This window comes from Gracilinanus agilis, chromosome 3 (genome assembly GCF_016433145.1).
Source record: "Gracilinanus agilis isolate LMUSP501 chromosome 3, AgileGrace, whole genome shotgun sequence".
Lineage (NCBI taxonomy): Eukaryota > Metazoa > Chordata > Mammalia > Didelphimorphia > Didelphidae > Gracilinanus > Gracilinanus agilis.
This window is the reverse complement of record NC_058132.1, coordinates 588125980-588146133: the sequence shown is the minus strand read 5'-3', so window position 1 is coordinate 588146133 and position 20154 is coordinate 588125980. Positions and strand designations below refer to the sequence as shown.

Below are 20154 nucleotides of genomic sequence, written 5' to 3'. Positions count from 1 at the left end.
ATCATAAGAGTGGTATAGAAGGATGCTGAACACAAACTCTGGCTCCTGCTGTTTACTTATGTTCCATCCTGACGTCTGCAGTCCATCTAGGATATAGAGTGGGCTTCTTTTGCTTAACCCATCTCAGTTGAACATTAGTTGTGCTGCTAATAGAGGAAATGATGAAATCATTGTCCAGGAAGAGAAAATTTTATAAAATTTTGTTTATTAACAATCTTTGGATTTGTATAACATTAGATCAGGTAATGAATAGGACTTATTTCAAAAGTTGGGACCAGCTGCAGCAATTGGAAAAAGATCAGGTGCTTCAAGACATCTGATTATATACCTTTGTTTTCCTTGGGAAGTGAAAATAGTGAGCATCTTACTTTGAAAATGTATAATGAATTTTTGTACTAAGTTACTAGGTCCTACCCTTCCCTAGATTACTTGAAGGAAATCTGTACTACAGAAAGCCTTTACAAACTCATCGTAATTCTGATGCCTTTCTTCTTTTAATTATTCCTATTTATCCTGTACATAGCTTAGTTGTATTTGTTGTCTTTCCCATTAGAGGGTGAACTTGAGGGCATATACTGTCTTTGACCTCTTTGTATCACTAGCACTTAGCACAGTGCCTGGCAGATAGTAGATATTTAATAATTGACTGACTGTATTGGGCAAGAAAAACAAAGAAAGAAAAAACCAGAGGAAATACCCATGTGCTTTGAATAAAAGGAACTGAAAAACTTATGGAAACTCCCTCCCTAAATACATATTCTGCATTCAGTCTTTATGAGGGAGACAGATGACAAATAAATTGGTATAAAAGATTCACTTGAGAGAAAACCATTATTTCAGAGGGTTAATAATAAAAGTTCAGTATATAATCTCTTCTATCTTGCTTTTGTTTAAAGAGGATTAATTGATACCTATAATGATTATTGCAGTATCCTCAAAATAATAAAAATATATGAATTTATGTTTAGGATAGTTCTAGTGTTATATATTCTATTCTAAATATTTGAAAATTCTCATTCCTCTGAGTATCCCCAAGAGTGTCTGTAGATGTAGTGGGCACCCAGTATTTTTATACATTAATTCACTTGAAGTCACAAGCTATTGTATTCAGTAATTAGCTACTGTTGACATTGATTGTAGATGTAATAATTCCTGATTTCAAGAAGTCACTTGATATGATCATTTTGGATGGAATAGAAAAATATTGCCTGGATAATTAGAATTGAGTGCTTCTTTACCACACAAAAAAAATGTTTATTGCAATGGCTTAAAAGTAATAGCAAATTAGGCATGTAGGTGACTGGGTGAATAGAGTACTATGCCTATAGTCAAGAAGACTCATCTTCTTGAGTTCAAATATGGCCTCAGACTCGTACTAGTTGTGTGACCCTGGGCAAGTCACTTAATCTTGTTTGCCTCAGTTTCCTCATCTGTCAAATAAGCAAATCTGCCATGAAAACCCCAAATGGAGTCACTGAGTCAGACACAACTGAAATGACAACAACAACAAAAAGGTATAATATGTATTTCCCCTATGTTTTAGTTCATGCTGATAACTTGAATATCTATATATCTAGAATGATTTGGAATAAAGTACTCTGAATAATTGAGAGTGCTGTCATCTGTTTTTTTCCTGACTTGCTTCAGCTTTTTTCAGCCTTCTGAGAACAGCTGACATGGTTCTTGGAGTGAATAGTCTTGTCAGTTTTAGTTTTAATTAACCAGGCAGCTTAGGTGTCATAGGGCAGCCCTCCCCTTTAATATTGCAGTACTATCAGCTTTTGCTTAATTGGTTTAACATGATGGAGTTTCTTCTCACTATTTTGGTAACATCTGTTGTTTGCTTTTTGGCTGTGAAGTTGTTTATTTCCTTGGAGACCTTGTGATGTAACTAAACTACTTCATTCAGATGCCTGCCTCATTTTACTTCCAACTTAATAAAGTTACAGATAAAGTTTTTGTCATGGGAAGCACGAGTTCTGCTTTTTTTTTTTTCTTGGTTGTTATTTGTGAATTTACATTGAACACAGGAGGTACTGAAAAACAGTAAAAACATTTCCTGCCCTGGAGCTCACAGTCATGTTGGGGAGAGACAACAATGAAAATGTGTGTGTGCGCCCCCATGCTTATAATAGAAAATTGGAGGTAATAGTGGAGGACTGAGTTGTATGTGAAGCACTTTGCAAACTTTAAAGCAAAACCTGAATACCAGCTATTCTTATTGCCAGGCGATACAGCTTGTCAGGGCCAGGCCAGAATTAGATTTTAAATCTTCTGATTCCCATACTGCAACTGAACCAGATTAAAATGTAATTGGCCCAGCTGTGTGACCCTGGGCAAGTCACTTGACCCCCATTGCCTACCCTTACCACTCTTCTGCCTTGGAGCCAATACACAGTATTGACTCCAAGACGGAAGGTAAGGGTTTAATAAAAAAAAAAATGTAATTGGAAAATATTTAACAAATAAAAATACAAAACAACACAGAGAAGAACATTCATAGATGGTTTTCTGAGTCAGTATGTGGGGCTCTAGGGATGGCTTAGTGGCCCCAGTTCTATTGGAGTTTTATACCACCGTTTTACACTGGTATCTCAGTGAAACAAAGAGTTTTTGTGTGTTATTTAACATGAAGGGGTCTATCTTCATTTGTTACTAAAACTTCAGTGGAGAGGGAGGGTGGGAGACACCTCAGGGCATGAATGTAACAACAAGAACAAGAACAAGAGCTTTATTTCAGTGTTTTGTAAGGTTGTAGGGAGAGTGACAAAAAGGACATCAACCAGTTTATCAGTAAGCATTTATCCAGTACCGATGTGTGTTAGGCAGAGAGGAAAAAGACAAAGCAGTCCCTGCCCTTGAGAAGCTTCTGTTGCAACAGAGGAGACAGAAATGGACATAGAAAACATACATGAAGTCACCGGGTGGGGGTAGAGGGAGGGTGCTCGCTCCTGGGGAAGATGAGGAAGGACTTGGTGTAGAAGGTGGCACTTGTGCTGAGTTTAGGACATGATGGTGAACCAATGGCATGAGTGCCAAAGATGGCACGCAGAGTCCTCTCTGTGGACACAAGGCTACCCATGTGTGCGTCCCCTCCCCAGCTCCCCTGTACCTGATGGCATTTTTTCCCATCCCCTAACCCTCTTCCCTGCAGCCCAATGGGAGCTCACAGGAGGCAGAGCTGGAGGGGAGCAGAGCGCTAGGGCCACTCCCCTCCCCCTCTCTACACTCACGGAGGACATTCCTCACATCCTTCGCCCCTCTGCCCAGCAGCTCCTGGGAATGCTTCCTCCCTCCTGTCTGGGATAAGGGGGAGGGGTGGCTCACATGCTGTATGAGGACGCAGGGCAGGCAGCAGCCTGATGAATCTGTGGGGAAGGAGACTCCTGAGCAGAGCTCACAGTGTGGGCCATAGCTAGAGGGGAGCAGAACTGTGGGGCCACTCCCTTCCCCCTCCTCCCTGCCTCTCATCACTGGCCCCACCTGCCCAGCAGCCCAATGGAGCACGGCACTGGGTCTGCGAGGCGGGGCTGGCACCCCATCTCTCCAAAGTTCACCCTCACTGCCCTAGAAGCATAGCAAAGCCGCTGAGATGAGGTCAGCTGTGTGGAAGGTGATTGCAGGGGGAAGAGCTAGGGGCCATTACAGGAGTCTGGGTGAGTGGGAGCAAGAAAGGGGTGCCCATCTGACAGGTGGGAGAGGTGACGAGCCTTTGGATAAGTGAGGGACAGAACAGGGAAGTGCCTCCAGGTTAGAAGCCTGGGCTAAAATTGGGGTGTTCAGGGGCTAGAATGAAATCTTTTTGGAATGGGTCAGGTTTGAGATACAGATCCATTTTTATATTCCATGTGACTTTCTCAGCAGGCGGCTGATGATGCAGAATCAGAGTTCAAGAGAGAGACCCCAGCTGAAGTCTGGGAGTCATCCCCATAGAGAGCCTGTGTGCAGCGGGCCGGGGAGGGGGCCTCCAGGCAGAGGCTGCCCTAGAGAGAATGCTGGGAGGGGAGAGCCTGGTGGTGCTCCAGGGAGCCCAGCAGGAATCCGGGCCCCTCCCTAGCCCTTGGAAGCAACTTCTTAAAGACTCTGGAATCACCCACTTGCTTGTATCCAACCTTTCCCAGGAGGACATTTTGCCCTCCTGGGTAGCATCTCATTGTTTTCTAGTCTCTGAGGCTGGTGGGACTCCTAGAGGTCTCTTTTTTTGCATGGGACTATGCTAGGGATTTGAAAGGGTGATTTTAGTGATGCGAAGTTCCTGGTGAGGGCACTCCCACCACTCCCAGTATTTCTGAACTTAATAACAGACAGTCATCTGGGGCACTGAAAGATGAGCACAACCACTATATGTCCATCAGGACTTGAACTCAAGTCTCTGCCTCCAAGGCTAGTTCTCTGTCTGGGATGACTTGGGATAAATGACTTAATCTTGCTTTTATTGTTTTTAAATTTTTGTCTTTAAAATAATGGAAATATAGATTGATGTGGAATTTTGATCTGCCTTTAATGACTGATAATGTGGGTCATCTGGGATTTTTCTCTGCCCTTAGTTTTTAACCATCTATTATAACCTGCTGTTGGAATCATCTTAACTATTTTTTATTTATATATATATATATATAAACTATTATATCTAAAAACTTTTAGTAAGACCACACCGTCTTACGGAGCCTGATGGGAAGAGTTGGAGATATTTAACCTGGTGGAGATGAGACTTTTGGGGGGTGCGTGGGAGGGTCGTTAAAAAAGATCTGAAGAGTTGCCACATGGAAGAGCATGATGGAGCGATGAGGAGTTGCCGAGAGACACAATTTAGGCTTCCTGTAAGGGAATACTTTGAAACTCTTGGAGTTTCTTTAATGTCTGAAAGCAGAGGCTGGAACGCCCCATGTCAGATCTGTCATAGAAGGGCTTGAATCCCTGCCAAGTTGTAGCTTGGACTGGATGTCTGTCTTTAGAGCGTGCTTCTGGGTAATCGAGTGTGATTCTGGGTAATGGAAAGACTGCGGGGCTGAGCAGGTTCGAGTTCTGTTCCATTGTGTTGTGAGGAGGGGCGCTGTTGGGCCAGCCGGCTCCTTCCGGCTCTGCCATTCTCTGGTTCTGGTAGACTAGGCCCTCAGTGGTTGCATTTTGTTGACTGTAGATTATGAAATCTTTCCCCTCCCCTCAATTAAAATAGAAAATGCTCACAGGGAATCTCAGCTAATTGAATAGAATACTTCCACTTAAAAGTAATGACTATGACCTTTAAAAGAATTTCTACGATTTGTGGTTGTGCAAGTAATTTTTTGTATGTAAGAAATTTTAAAAACTCCATTTTTCTTTTTTACTTTTCGAAACCTTATGGCCATTCCCTCCACCTATCCATCTCCACCCAAACTTCATTCACACACCAAAGCAACAACCAGAAAACTTGGTCCTATAGAGGAGCTAGATTTTATAATATAAATTGTATGAATATGTTATTATAATTACAGTATTTAATAATGAGCATAGCTTCTAATATGCTGTATATGATAATTTGATCATACTTCTTCTGAAAAGTCTTTTGTTTTTGTTACATATAGGAATCCCAGCCCATGAATGCTGGCTGTGATGAAGATAAGGAAAACCTTGTAAGTTCTCTATTCTAGTAATTGAAAACTGAATAAACTTAAGTTTTATAAGCATGGGTTGCCACCATAGTTATCATATAATGAAGAAGTCATCCAGTTTTTATATAGAACATTTGCCTCAATGAGCTAAAAGACTGGAAAGTTGTAGGAGCTTCTGTTGTTTAGAGAAAGAACATGCTATTTTCTAATTGTTGTATGGTATATAAAGTAAACAGTCTTCATCACAAATGTAGACTGTAATTGAAGAGAACTCCCAGGGCCTCAAAGGAGAACATGAGAGTCTGCATTATAAAGTAGTTTTCACTAACCGCTTGCACTTTAAGGGAAACCCTGGCTAAATAGATGTTTCCTTTTAAATTGCTTCATAAAGAATACTGACAGGATATTACACAACTTTCATGTACCAGATTGAACTCTGTTGCTAGAGAAAATGGGCAAAACCTAACAAGTTATTTAGTCAGCTCTCAAGCATTTTTATTTCCACATGTGTAGGGAACACATTTATTTACTTAGTGGAGTTGGAAGGGTCATGCATAGTTTCTTGAATACTCTTCTCTCAGAGCCTGTGCTGAATCAAGTGAGCAGATAAAGCCACTCAGCAGTTCCTATTGCTTAACCAATTTTTTCCCTTTGCCTTAAAAAAAAAAAAAAGATTAACTATTATCATTGATTTCACATGTGACAAAGGAAACTAGTGTTATCTGCAGTTTGAGTAAACCACCTTGTGTAGATTTGGCTTGATTTCTTTTTAAATTCATTTTTGGTATACTTTAAAAATTACCTGTTTTTTAAAGTATTTTTAGCATCTTTGCAAAGTGAGAAAGACTGAATAAATTTCTATATTATCACACATCTTAAAGGGGCAAGAGTTATTTTGGAAAAAAGGTTAAGTTTTGGAATTCTAGGAAATCTGGACTTGTTTATGGGGAATTTGCATTGTGTGTCTATTCTTGTGGACTGCATACTGACTTAGAAAACCACCAAGTAATATTATCTGTGTTGTATTTTTACTTATTTTGTTAAATAATTCCCAGTAACATTTTTTCTTTTTTTTTTTTTTTTTTACCTTCCGTCTTAGAATCAGTACTGTGTATGGGTTCCAAGGCAGAAGAGTGGTAAGGGCAAGGCAATGGGGGTTAAGTGACTTGCCTAAATTTGAACCCTGGACCTCCCATCTCTAAGCCTGGCTTTCAATCCATTGAGCCACTTAGCTGCCCCTCCCAGTGACATTTTAATCTGGAGATTTAATTACAGGTCCTCTTCAAATTTGCCCCTTCCCATAGGATCCCAGGTCATCTGTGATGACAACTCTGAGTGCTGCCCAGGTATAGGACACTGAAAAGATAAGTGACTTGTCTTTGGTCACACAGCTAAATCGTATCTGAACTCCAGTGCTGCTCTTTCTTTTCCACTGCATTAGGCTACCTCTGGAGTTTGGGAATAATACAAAAACAATATTTAAATTATGTTTGAAATTTGTCTGTTGCAAAATTTTAATCCCAGGCTTTGCTTTTCTCTGCCAGTATATTCCTAGACTATTTCCTCCTACGTGTGTGTGTGTGTGTGTGCGTGCGTGTGTGTGTCTGCTGCAAGGTAACTTTAAGAAGGCAATGAATCAGACATAATTGAATAGATAAATCTGCCATTGTTGCAAAGCAAAAACAACCCCCCCCCCCCAATAAAACAACAAAAATCCCTCTATCCCATTGTGTCACAAAGGCATTATCTGTTGGCTGTAGATATCAGAAATTTAAAACTGTAGATATCAGGATTTAAAACTGAAAGTCTTCATTTTTTTATAGCCTTTACTTCCAACTTTTTCATTTTGTGGTTTAGGAAATTAAGGTCCAGAGAGAACAAAAATAATAATAGGCTTATAGATTTAAATCTAGGAAGGGCGTTTAGAAGCTCACACTGTGTCAGCACCATGCTAGATGAAGGTAAAAAAAAGAATCAACTGATGGGCAGGCACTGTTCAAAGCTCTGGGGATACAAAAAGATGTAGAAGATAGTCTTTCCCCTCGAGAAGTTTACAATCTAATGGAGCAAATCTTTTAAAAGCAAACTCCATATGGGATAATTGGAAAATAACAGAGGGAAAGCTCTGGTATTAATTAGGGTTGGGGAAGCCTTTCTCTTAGAAGGTGGGATTTTATTTTGGACTTAAAGGAAGCCAGGGAAGTCAGTGGTCCAAGCAGAGGAAGGAGAGAGCTTCAGGCATGGGAGCCCCGGAGAAAATGCCCAGAACCAAGAGATGAGGATGAGCTTCAGTCGATTGAGGAGTTTGTGTTCACTGATAAGGTACGAAGAGACTGGAAAGGTTAGGAAGGGCTTTCAATGCCCAACAAAGCATTTTGCTTTCCTTCTCAGAGGCAGTAGGGAGCCACAGGAGTTTATTGAGGGAAGTGACATGATGAGACTTGTGCTTAAGGAGAATCACTTGAGAGGATGGCAGGCAGCTCCACCAGCCCGCTCATCCTGCTGCAGTAAAGCGGGGTTGAGGGTAGGAGAGGCGCTGCTCTAGGGGCAGAGGAGAGCCTCTTCAGAGGTGACATTGACAGAGGCGGCAGATGATTGGGTAAGAGGCGAGGGAAGAGGGATGATTTCAGTTTGGGTCGTCTTGTTTGAGGTGTGCAGACATGAGAGGGCTGGTCTGCAGAGACTGGGGCAGGAGAGACCTCGAGGGTTGGGGGAGGTCATTTGGAGGGAGGACAAGAGAGCCCAGGAGAGGACCCTGAGAGATACCTGCAGGTAGAGGACAGCAGATCTGGCAAAGGACCCAGAGGAGGACCTCAGGTGCACAGAGCAGAGACAGAGACAGAGACAGAGACAGACAGACCTCAAGTGTCAGGGCTTCCCACAGGTGCAGGAGAATGAGGAATATTTCCTTCACTTTCCAGTCTGGTGAGGAAATTCTCTTATGGTTGGCAAAATTTTTTTGAAAATCAGTTCTTATCAGAACAGTTAGGTGGTTCATTGGATAGAGAGACAGGCCTAGAGTTAGAAGGCCCTGGACGTCCTAGCTGTGTGACCTTGGGTAAGTCACTTGTCCCAAGTTGCCTACCCCTTACTGCCTTGAAACCAATAGTATCAAGTGTGAGGTAGAAGGTAAGTTTTTTTTTTTTGTTTTTTTTTTTTTTAGAAATAGCAAAAAAGAAAGTTATCAGCCATGTTTTAATTCTGTTAACTCTGTGTGTGGCAGGGCACGTGTGCCACAGTTCCCACTAACTTCACTATGCCTACCTAATCTAGCCTTTGCTTGAAGACTGTTCCCACCTCCACAGGCTTTATCATAGCGCTTTTAGGAACTTTTTTTTTTTTTAATTTAGAATATTTTCCCATGGTTACATGCTTTATGATTCTCCCCACCCCCTCCCAGAGCTGAAAGGCCCTTCTACTGGGTTATACATGTATCATTATTCAGAACCTATTTCCAAGTTATGCAGTACAGCAATCTTTTTCTTTAATCAAACCAAAATCTGATTTATCATCCAATGGTTGCACCTGGTTCTGCCTTCTTGAGCCCAGCAGGACAAGTTGACTGTTCCACGTGACAACCTGCCCCAGCTCACCTTCTCTTTGTAGGAGGCTCCTTTCTGTCCTCAGCATGGGGCGGGGAGGCTTTTTTTCAGTGTCTTTCCTCAGAGAGGGTCGGTGCAACTTGCCTGTGTCCTCCTGGGTCCTGGGGGCTGGCCTGGCACTCCTTTGTCTCCCTTTGGCCTGGGGCCGGATGAGCCAGCCTTCTCTCACCTGCCTTCAGGCCGCTCTGCCTGCCTCTCCATGGTCCAGATTTTTTTTCAATTTGATTGCTCTTGGCTTTATCATCCTCCACTCTATCCTTGTGAAGTTAATTTTTTGGTCTCAGAGTTTTAGTTATTTGTTGTTGTTGCTGTTTTTTGGTTCAGACTAGTGATTGCATTGTTGTTGGGGACTCCTGGTGAGGGAAGCTCCTCTGACGTAGTTGTTGTTCAGTTGCTTCAGTTGTGTCTGACTTGTGACCCTATTTGGGATTTTCTTGGCAAAGATGCTGCAGTGGTTTGCCATTTCCTTACCTTAACAAGATTAAGTGACTTGCCCAGGGTCATAGCACTTAGGCAGTGTCTCAATCTGGATTTGAACTCAGGAAGATCAGTCTTAATTGATTCTAAGCCCAATGTTCTATCCATTGTGTCACCTCGCTATCTCTGTTTTTTACCAGTCTGTTTATTGTATAAAAAATGAAATGAGGTTAAAGTGGTCTCTGTTGATTTTGATGAAATTTATTGGCTTTTTAAATATATTGTTTTCTTTTAAAATTTTTTGCTAACCATTTCTTTATAAGTCTTAGGAACTACAGTTAATATTCACAGGTCTAGATTTTTTATGACTTTTTAAAAAACAACAGATATTTGCTTCTTCTCTAGCCCTTTGGCACTTTTTTTATTCCTTACCATCAGATAATATAGCAATTTCACCTACTAATTCTTTGGTATCCTGGGATGTTCTGAGTTTAATGACTTTATTTATTAAAGGCATCTAAATGTTCTTATCTTCCTACTTATTCTTGGGTTTCAGAGTCCTAAAAAGCATTTGCTTGGTCCCCTCAGCTATGAGAATTATTCTCCTCTACTCCTCCAATTCCCACCTTAAATAAAAGCAAAATAAGATCTGAGTAGTTTTGCATTATTTATTTGAACTGTTATCATCCCACCCCCAACTTCTGGATAAATGCTTTTTCATTCATTCATGCTTTTTTCTTTTCTCTCCTCCCCCCACCTCCTGCCCAGTTCCTAGAGTTCCTTGCTTGAATGAGAGTAGATAAAAAATTTCTTAAAAATATACAATTCTATCTCACTCTACCTTTGTGTTTTGGTACCTTTGAATAAGATATATCCTTCCAGAACCTTATTGTAGTAATAATCCTATTCCACAAAGTCTCAATGATACCTTGAAAAGGCCAGATTTTAGGATCTCTAATTCATTTTGCTGGTGATGTATTTTTTAAACATTTTTTTTTATTTTCTTAACAAATTTCCACATAAGTTTTCGAGAGTCATATGAGCCATCTGTCTCCCTTCCTTCTTCCCAGACCTGACAAGCAATTCAATATGGGTTATACATGTGTTATCATGCAAAACATTTCCATATTATTCATTTTTAAGCGAATAATCTTATAGAACCCAAACCCCAGAACATATATCCAAATAAACAATTGATAAATCATAAGCTTTCATCTGCAATCCTACTCCATCAGTTCTTCCTCTGGATGTGGATTCTTTGTCATAAAAGGCCCTCAGAATTGTCCTGGATCATTGCATTGCTGCTAGTAGCAAAGTCATTTTATGCTTCAGTTACTGTGTTTAATGTTCTCCTGGTTCTGCTCACTTCCCTGTGCATCCGTTCATGGAGGTCTTCCCACTTCTCTCTGAAGTCATCCTGTTCATCATTCCTTAATAGCACAATGGCATTCCATCGCTGGAAGATTTTGTGTGTTTGTTTACAGACATGGAATGAGTTTCATTTCTGACTTTCTTGAGTGTTGAGTCCTGTGAATCTCTCATGTAATTTGTATTTTCTTTCTGTTATTTCCTACAGAATCTAGCTCTGATAGATGCATGTGAGCATTTTTCTTCTCCCTTTCTGTTAAAAGCTCATTTGGTTGGCAAAACTTGAGGGGAATGCATTTTCATGGAAGCCTAGATTTAAACTTGATGGTGCCGGCTCTGCCTGGGCAATCAGCCCCGCCTGCATCTTCCTGACCACCCCTTCCTTCCTGGGCTGCACTCTCATTCCTCCTCTAATTCACGGTGAAGCGAGGGGCTGGAGGGCCCCTCTTTTGTCCCGTGGCTCCTTCCACGGTTACCCGCCATCACTCAGTCACCGGTCCTCTTGGAGGCTCATGCAGTCACAATTCTTCCCTCAGTTCCCTCGGTGCTTGTCTCGGTCATTTCCTCCTTCCCAGCAGCTGCTCTTGTCCTTTCACACGGGCTGGTACTCGCTCAAACACTAAGTCAGGGGCTCACTAGCCTTCGCCGCTGTGTGTGTTTCTGTGACCCAGCTGCCCCCCCCCCCCCCCCCCACCGGAGGTCATGCCCCTCCTCCTGCCCCTGGACAGGGGTGCGAGTTCTAGGATCCGATGACAGCCGTTGTTTCGCCTCTCCTGAGCAGGCAGGGGCCCTCTCCTCCTCAGGTCTTCTTGGGGCCCTCCTACTTTGGGGTCTATTCTAAGAACCTTCCGTGTGGCCTCAACTTCTCCCCGGCCTCCATTCTCACAGCTCCCAGGGCCTAGTGAAGCTCACACGGAGAGTCTGCAGATGTCTTGATTCTCTTTTCCCTCAAACCTCCGTTTCTGCGCTTCCCTGGGCCTGGCTGGGAGGCTCCCGGCTGTCCCCGTCAGCGGCCTCACCGCCTAGGCCTCTCCTATGCCTTTACAGTCTGTGGTCGAGTCTTGTTGGCTTTATCTTTGGCCGTCCCCTCCTCCTAGGCTGGGCCCCGGCCCTCGCTCCCTCGTGCCTGCCCCTCCACCCCAAGGGGGCCTTCCTTCGCTTGGGCTCCGGGCCCCCTCCCGCCCCCTCCCGCCAGGCTTCTTCCACGGAACTTCCCCCCATCCTGAGATCCCTCCATTGGGACCTTGTTCCTCTGACAAGACCCTCCTCCGTCCCCAGCCTCGTCCTCCCCTCGTTTCTGGCTTCCTGGAGGCCCACATCTCCCCTTCTACAGAAAGCCTTTCCCAGTCGCCCCCATGCCAGGGCCTGCCCATGGCTTGTGCGAGGGCCCTCTGTGGGGCCCTTTGGGGGCTGCTTCTCCCATCAGAGGGTGAGTAGGGGCTGTCTCTTGTTTTTCTTTGTTAAACTCCTCTTCCCCTTCTGCCTTGCACGGTTCCTGGCACACAGCAGGTGCTTCGTAAGTGCTTAGAGAGTGCCTTACTAGAAGGGAGTATTATTAGAATAATGGTGGCCTGGCAACCTCAGAACGAAATTGATCTGCCATTTATCTTCATTCAGTGAAATTAGAATTATTCATCGACCATTTTTTATTTTTTAAAAGCATTCTTTTCTATTGCAGCTTGGGGATCCTGCTATTTTCCCAGCCGTCATTGTGGAACACGTTCCTGGCGCGGATATCCTCAACGGCTATGCCGGTTTAGCCTGTGTGGATGAACCTAGTGATATGATTACTGAGAGTTCATTGGATGTTGCTGAAGAAGAAATTATAGATGATGACGACATCACTCTGACAGGTGCCTGATGGCAGCATGAAGCCTTGCTATAACTCTTTTTTTTTTTTATTATTATATTTTTTTATTTGTTACAGGGCCAGGCAATGGGGGTTAAATGACTTGCTCAGGGTCACACAGCTAGGAAGTGTCTGAGGCCAGATTTGAACCCAGAACCTCCCATCTCTAGGCCTGGCTCTCAATCCACTGAGCCATCCAGCTGTCCCCCTTGCTATAACTCATAAACAAGACTCAAGCATATTTCTTTCTGTAAAATTTCATAAGAGTGATCTGAAGCCACTTTGACCTTATTTTCTCTCTCTGTCTTATAGTTGAAACTTCCTGCCATAATGGAGATGAAACCATCGAAACCATTGAAGCTGCTGAGGCACTCCTTAATATGGACTCTCCAGACCCAATGCTGGATGAAAAAAGAATATGTAAGTTCTTTAGGTTTTATGGGAATTTACGTATAAGTGAGTTATATCCTAAGTAAAAAAATTTGTCTTTCTGGTAGAGTTTTAAGTTCTCTCAAGTTCATTACCAGTATCCTTCTCACCTAGTATGATGTCTTCCTTACACAAATTATATGCCTGATAAATGTCTGATTTATTTTTGAGGAGGAGCAGAAATATTCACTGTTTTCTTGTTAGTTGCTTACCCCTTTTTCCTGCAAATATTCCCAGAACAATATAGTGTAAAGGTACCCCCTTTAACTTGCCATATTAAATTTATCTTGGACAGTGTTTTGCATGTGCAACATTTGTTTTTTTGTTGTTGTTGAATGTTGGGGTAAATGTATTATAATTTTCTAAATAAGGCTACAATATAAAAATGGTGTGAGAATTCCCATTTAGCCTAATTGTAAAAAATATTGGTTTATATGGACATAATTGTTGTAGGTTTGGTAGTAATTTGTATAAACAGCCCTCAATATATAGTTAATATACCATATATGAAAATCCACATTCTTCTTATAACATTGTTTTCACTTTACTACATCGTCATTTTTACTATACTTTATTATGTGTTTCGGGCATTCCTACAAGGATGTTAATTTTTTTCAAATCCATAACTTCTGTTTTGATAATAAGTATTTATATAATATATAATTAATATGTTAATATATACATATAATATTTATATAATAAGTAATATAAAATAATTGATAATAAGTATTGATTTTAAGGCAGTAAGTTTTGGCAGTTGGGGTTAAATGACTTGCCCAGAGTCATACAGTTAGGAAGTGTTTGAGGTCACATTTGAACCCAGAACCCCCAACTCCAAAGTCTAGCTGCCCTAAGGATGTTAATTAAGATTAGAAAGTTTGGTTGGTTAGTAATTATAATTTTCTTTCAAACTAATTAGTTTTCTTCATGAAAATAAAAATTGCTAGCTTTTTTTTTCTCTAGAGGTAATCATAACTTTGTTTCCTTTAGCTAATATATTTGCTTCACCTGAAGATGAGATTGTTGTTGCACCCATTACTCATGTATCTGTCACATTGGATGGGATTCCTGAAGTGATGGAAGCACATCAAATCCAAGATACCTATGTAGTATCCCCAGAAACTACAATACCAGAACAACCTAAGAGAAAGAAAGGTGAGGGTAAATAATTTTGACAAATTGTTTTTGTTGTGGATTTATATATTTTGTTACCAAACTGCACATCTTCCTTCCTTCCTCAGAAGTCCAATTCCAGAAACTAAAAGAAATAGACATTTTTCCCTTTTATTCATTAGTCTTCTGTTAGGACAATCCAATCTATACTTGCCTCAGTAAGCCAGCAATATCACTTCTTAGTTTTTGAGTCTTCTCTCAGACAGGTTAGAGGCGATTGGTCATTGACTTTCTTTCTTGGAAGTGGTCTTATGTGGTGCTCTTTTAGTGCAATATTTTTCATAATATCTTGAGCTTTTTTCATAGAATAATCCAGACTGCCAGTCTAGCTCATTTTTTAATATTTATGTATTTTAGAATTTCTTATATTCTTAAGAGTATTTAATTGTTGAGTTTGAGCCTTATAATCACATCATTTCAAGCTTTGTGCTGATGGTACATCTTAATTTAAAGAATTTTAAAAAAATAAATAAGCATATATTTTTTTTTCCATCTCTTTTCTCATCTTGAGAAGCAATAGATATGAAGCAAAAAAAAAAAAAAAGAGTCTTTGTAACAAACTTGCATAGTTATGTAAAACAAATTCCCTCATTGGCCATGTCCAGAAATGTATGTCTTGTTCTGCATATTGAAATGATAGTGTATTTACATTTAATTGTCTAAAAGTGATAGTAATAGTATTGATACTTAGGTACTTTATTACATATCTGTATACTTTAAATTTAATAGATTTTTGAAGGTATTCCTGAGGTCTAGTTTAGCTTAAACCCATGATGGCGAACCTATGGCGCTTAGAGCACTCTCTGTGGTGTGCCGCCTGCTGCCCCCCTTCCTCCCCAATTCATTACTAGAAAGGCCGAGGGACTGGTGTGGAGCTGCTGCCATCCCCCCTCCACCATGCCCAGCACACATTTTTCCACATGCCCCACCTCTCTGCCCAGCAACCTAATGGGAGCACTTTCTCCCTCCCTGGATGGGGTAAAGGGGAGGGGGTGGGATAGGACACAGCACTTGGTCTCTAAAAGGTTTACCATCACTGGCTTAAAACAATATATTTAACTTCTCAGCAGAAGGCCGAATCTACTGCTGGATCTGTGCAACCTGAATATCACAAGATACTAGAACATCCTACATTCAGAAATCACTCCCCCTATAAAATGTGATGTGATGTTATTTATTCGGGATTTTTATAACATAAACTACAATAAAATGTCTTTTAATCACTCAAAAAAATTGAATCAGGGTTTTAATGAGAGAATTTATGTAAAATTAGATAATTTTTTCACTCAGTAGACCTGCTTCAACCTTTGCCTTTGGCTATGTTGAAGTGTACTGTTGAGTAAATATTTGCCTGCCAAAAGCAATTTTTTTTTTCAAAGCACCTTATAGCTTAAAGTCATTCCAGGTTACTGGATAGGCTTTCTCCATAATTTGCAAGTCACGCTAAAGTCTTATTGGAGGTGGAGATGACTACCTTTGCTAAAAAAAAGTTGTACCTGAACAACTCAGTTGAATGCCAAACTTTATCAAATCTTTTAAAAGAAAAAGTAAAAGTCAGTTAGTTTTGGCTGGAATTGTGACCAAACCCGAGGAACCATAAGCAGATTGATAATGGCATCAAGTTTGCCCTTCTTAATGCTGGTGAAGATTATTTTGACATAATTCTTGTGGTTTTCCAGATCTTCCATTATTGTATCCTCTCTTCAGCTGTTGCCTTTCTTTTTATTGGCATCTGTTGAAGAGAACCCTAGAACTTGACCATTCTTTCATGCAAAGATTCCCTACCAGTTAGGTCCCTGCTGTGCCTTGCCTCCTTTCTTAACTGCGTGGCACCTGCGTACACTTCTGAACAAAATGTCTTCTTGCTTAGTAAACCTCTTTCTTCTTTTATCCTTCTAGTGATGGTTCTTTTAAAGTCTCCTAGAACAGAGACATGACATTCGTCATTCATTCTGTAAGCTTCCTTTAGAAACAACAACAGGGATTGGAGGAATATCTGCTATGCTCCTTGTTACTAACCTATCTCTTTCCCGGTTTTATAAAAATCAAAGGACAAATAATGTGCCTTTAATAAATGTTTGTTTTGATGATGGCTGGGATGGCGGGACTCTCCTTCAGAAGGCTTGATAATGGTTGGGCTAGACACAGGATTGGGGAGCTGGGAGCTACTCTAATTCTTATGGCTCTTGGGCACCACATTCTGAGCTGGTTCGGGATCCCAGGGCAGAGGTGATGGCATTGGTTTGAATCCTCCATGGCCCTTTAGGATGCCTTGCTGCCATATTTGTGGGCATCGACTGTCACCTGATGGTCGTGGGGAGGCTGTCCCCTTTCTCCCCTGAATGATAGCTGTAGGCTGATGGTCTGGGAGCATTGGTTCCCGGGCCCTTGGGGTTCTTTTTGGGAGTCCCTTCCCATTGGTGGTAGTTGTTGGTGGTGGGCTCCTTCTTCCCAAGTGTTGTCCCCTTGGAGGATGGCGTTGGCAGGGCCAGTTTGGAAACAGGGACTGCTCATGATAGGGAAGATGCGTGGGGCTGCATTCCTTAGGCCTGGTGGGCTCTGGGACTTGGTGTGCTGCCACCAGGATCTTAGAGGAAGTGATGGTAGCTTGGCACGTTCTTTCTCCCTTACCTCTCTCTGACTTTGCTGCAGGGCTGGAGGCAAGAGCTGATCTCCTGATCCCAAGCTTGGCCTCAATCAGTGGCCTAGCGTTTGCCCACAAACATGTTTAAATTAAGGGTTCCCTTCCTTCCCTCATTAATAACTTCAATAATACATTATCTTTAATATTAGAAAATGATTTTTGCATCTCATTGTTGATCTCTAGAATAACAGAGGGTGGAGTCCCCATGGCAGAATGAGAGTCAGCTTTTTTTTGTCTCTCCCAACACATTTCCTCCATGACAATGGAGAAAACTGCCAGAATGAATTCTGATTAGGAGAGCCAAGAAAAAAGTCAGGAAGTCATTTTTTCCAGCTCAGGGCAGCTTAGGGAGATAGATAAAGAGGTCTTTTGGGATGGGAGTTGGCCATGAGAGCAGCATCAGCCATAGGAGAGCAAACACCGGAACATGAGCTCCCGGGAACTGTGATGTGTGCTGGGAGCAGGAACAGTGCCCTCTGCAGTTCTGTTACCTTTGCCCCATTTCTGGGCCCCGCGCCGAGCACATAACAGAGCTCAGAAATGAGGCTGTGTGGCTCTGGGCCCAGGAGCACGGTGGTGACTCAGGTCTAATGTTTGGCCCAGCACGTAAAGCTGCCCTGAATAACCGGGGCAGTAGAAGAAAGGGAGAACGTCCCAGCAGGCAGCAGCATTCTACTGAAAGGCAGCCACACACAGGCCAACACATCAAACCTTGCAGGGCTCTCTTAGTGTCACACCACTGTGGAAGCACCAGAAACATAGGCATCCAGGCTGAGTTGTGACAACAGCAGAAGCTTAGACAGACAACCCACTTACTCCTGTCCTCCTCAGTCGTGAACAAGAGCCCAACTCAAATGTTAAAAACCAAAGTCAAGAAGTGGGCTGGGAGCATTAGCAAACAAACAGCCACAAAACCTGATTGTAACACTCCTAGAAAGAGGGAATGACTCCAGAATATCTACAAGCAGAGCCTCAAAGAAAAATGCAGATCCAAGACAAGCCTAAGAAGAATTCTAATTCAAGAACTGAAGATAGAGATAAGAAAGAGCCCAAAAATGATTTTAAAAAACAAGAGAAATAGAGGAAAAAATGGAAAAAAGGAAGAAAATAGGAAATATCTGATAGAATGACAGAAACATCAGTCTTTGTAAAAACCTTTGAAACCTAAACTTCTAGTTAGATGACATTGTCTCTTAAACATCGTCAGGATTATTTTAAATTGTTCTCTTAAAATTATGAGTGTACATAGTGATATGTACCTGAAATACTGAAATAGTATTATTCCCTTTTGCCTTGTTTCCTTAGTGATGTTTAAAGTAACGTTTGGTTTCATTTCTATGAAACTTTTCCCATATTTCTGTCCAGTTTTCTGAGGAAGCACTTCACTGGGACATGTAAAGAAAAGAGAAGACAGAATATGAAATTTCTCAGATGGAGTCAGGCAGCTGTTTTAGGGAGGAAATGTAATTTCTGTTCTCTTTCATACAATTAATTTTTCTCTCTGTCTCCAGGAAGTCAGCCAGGTTCCTCTTTGGGCAGGAGGCTTATTATGCTCCAGAACTAGAGAAATTGGCTCACAAGGTTATCCTAAGTCCCTGAAATAACTAAATGTGCCCTGGGGCTTTTCTTCCACCTGAGCTCTGGGTATCTCTCATGAGGTCCTCAGGAAAAGATTGCTCTAATCTCTGGCAGGATGGGGGAAGTATTCAAACAGAAGTTGTCAGGGATGATGTAATAAAGACTCCTCTTCAGGTGGTGGTTGAGCTAGGTGATCTCGAAGGCCCCTTCTGGAAATTCTGTGATTCTAGGTAAAATTGTCGAGTGTTTACAGCGTATCTTTGACCCTGACTAAATGATATGTATCCAAGGTATATGCTGCATAGGCTGATTAATGCCCCATGGGTAATGTCTGGAATTTAGGTAGCTGACATCACATGGGTGTACAGAAGCCCAACAATTAGATTTTTCCTCAGCTGTGGCTAGTTGAGCCTTAGTACTTATTTAGCAGATAGTTCAATCTCTATTATTTTCTTACAAAAATAATTTATTAAAATTTAAATATTTAATTTGTGCATTATACTTATTAAATAGAGCCCAAGAGAAAATGAATAGCAAGATTTAAAGAAATAAAATATCCAAGGAGTGTATTATATATCTGTCACTGGACCCAGCTGTTAACTATCCCCACTTTTAACCAAATCTTGGCTTTTATGCCTGTTGTTTGGAAACTTCTACTTTCTTTCACCTACAGTATTCTTCAACTTTAAAAAGGCTGGCTCAGCCCTTGTAGTTTTGCCACCTAGACATTAAAAGCCTTTCAAGCATTTCCTTTTTGGGCCGAAATTGAGTCTTTTGCTTTTCCACACTCACTGTGCTTAGCTTTTATGAATAAGTTTCTCTGTGTATTCTTGCCAGATCATAAAGGCATTGAAAAATGATGAGCTACTTGGTTATGTTCTGAAGCATACAGCCCCTCGTTGCTATTCTATCTTTTTCATGCAGGACAGAATTTGCCTTTCCTCCTCTGGGTATCCCTGTTTCTGTGGGGCTTCTCCTGAAGGCTTAGACCTTAGCATATAAGCAAGTTCCTTTCTTGTTACATTTGACATTCTATTGAAACTGCATTTTTCTTTAAAGGAGTCAATGGATTTTTCATAATTTCTTTAGCCAGTTTTAATAGAGCATAACTGTAAGTCCAGTGAAGCCGTGGTTTCTTTACAGTCCAGTCACCTCCCTTTCATGTGTCCCCTCCCTATACCCCTTGATATTCCTCAGTCTTGCTCATCAGTACTCCGTGCTCTAAAATGATTGTCTTTCTCCCTCCTGTCTCCTGAAATTCCTTTTTTTCCTTTTTTTTGGGGGGGGGGGGAAGATTTCAGCTAAGTATTAATTATAATCTGATTAACTCAATGCTAACATTTGAGTCATTTTCTTTTCCTCTTTCTCCCATCCACTAGAGAATAAAACAAACAAATCAAACCTCTGGTATTAATTGCATTTTTATGCCATAATCTAAAGTCTATAGGATTTAGAGAGAGAAGAAAAATTAAATACTTACTGACTGTAAGACCTTCAACAATG

At 41.3% G+C, this 20154-nt stretch overlaps 1 protein-coding gene across 1 annotated transcript in view; it reads left to right on the top strand.

Annotated features, from left to right (window-relative positions):
* ELF1 (E74 like ETS transcription factor 1) overlaps window positions 1-20154 on the top strand; it is a 128870-nt gene that overhangs the window by 94128 nt on the left and 14588 nt on the right. The window contains exons 5-7 of the mRNA XM_044670609.1: window positions 12657-12831; window positions 13140-13247; window positions 14247-14411. Of these exons, the coding sequence (XP_044526544.1) occupies window positions 12657-12831; window positions 13140-13247; window positions 14247-14411 (448 nt within the window). The remainder of the gene's footprint in view (window positions 1-12656; window positions 12832-13139; window positions 13248-14246; window positions 14412-20154) is intronic.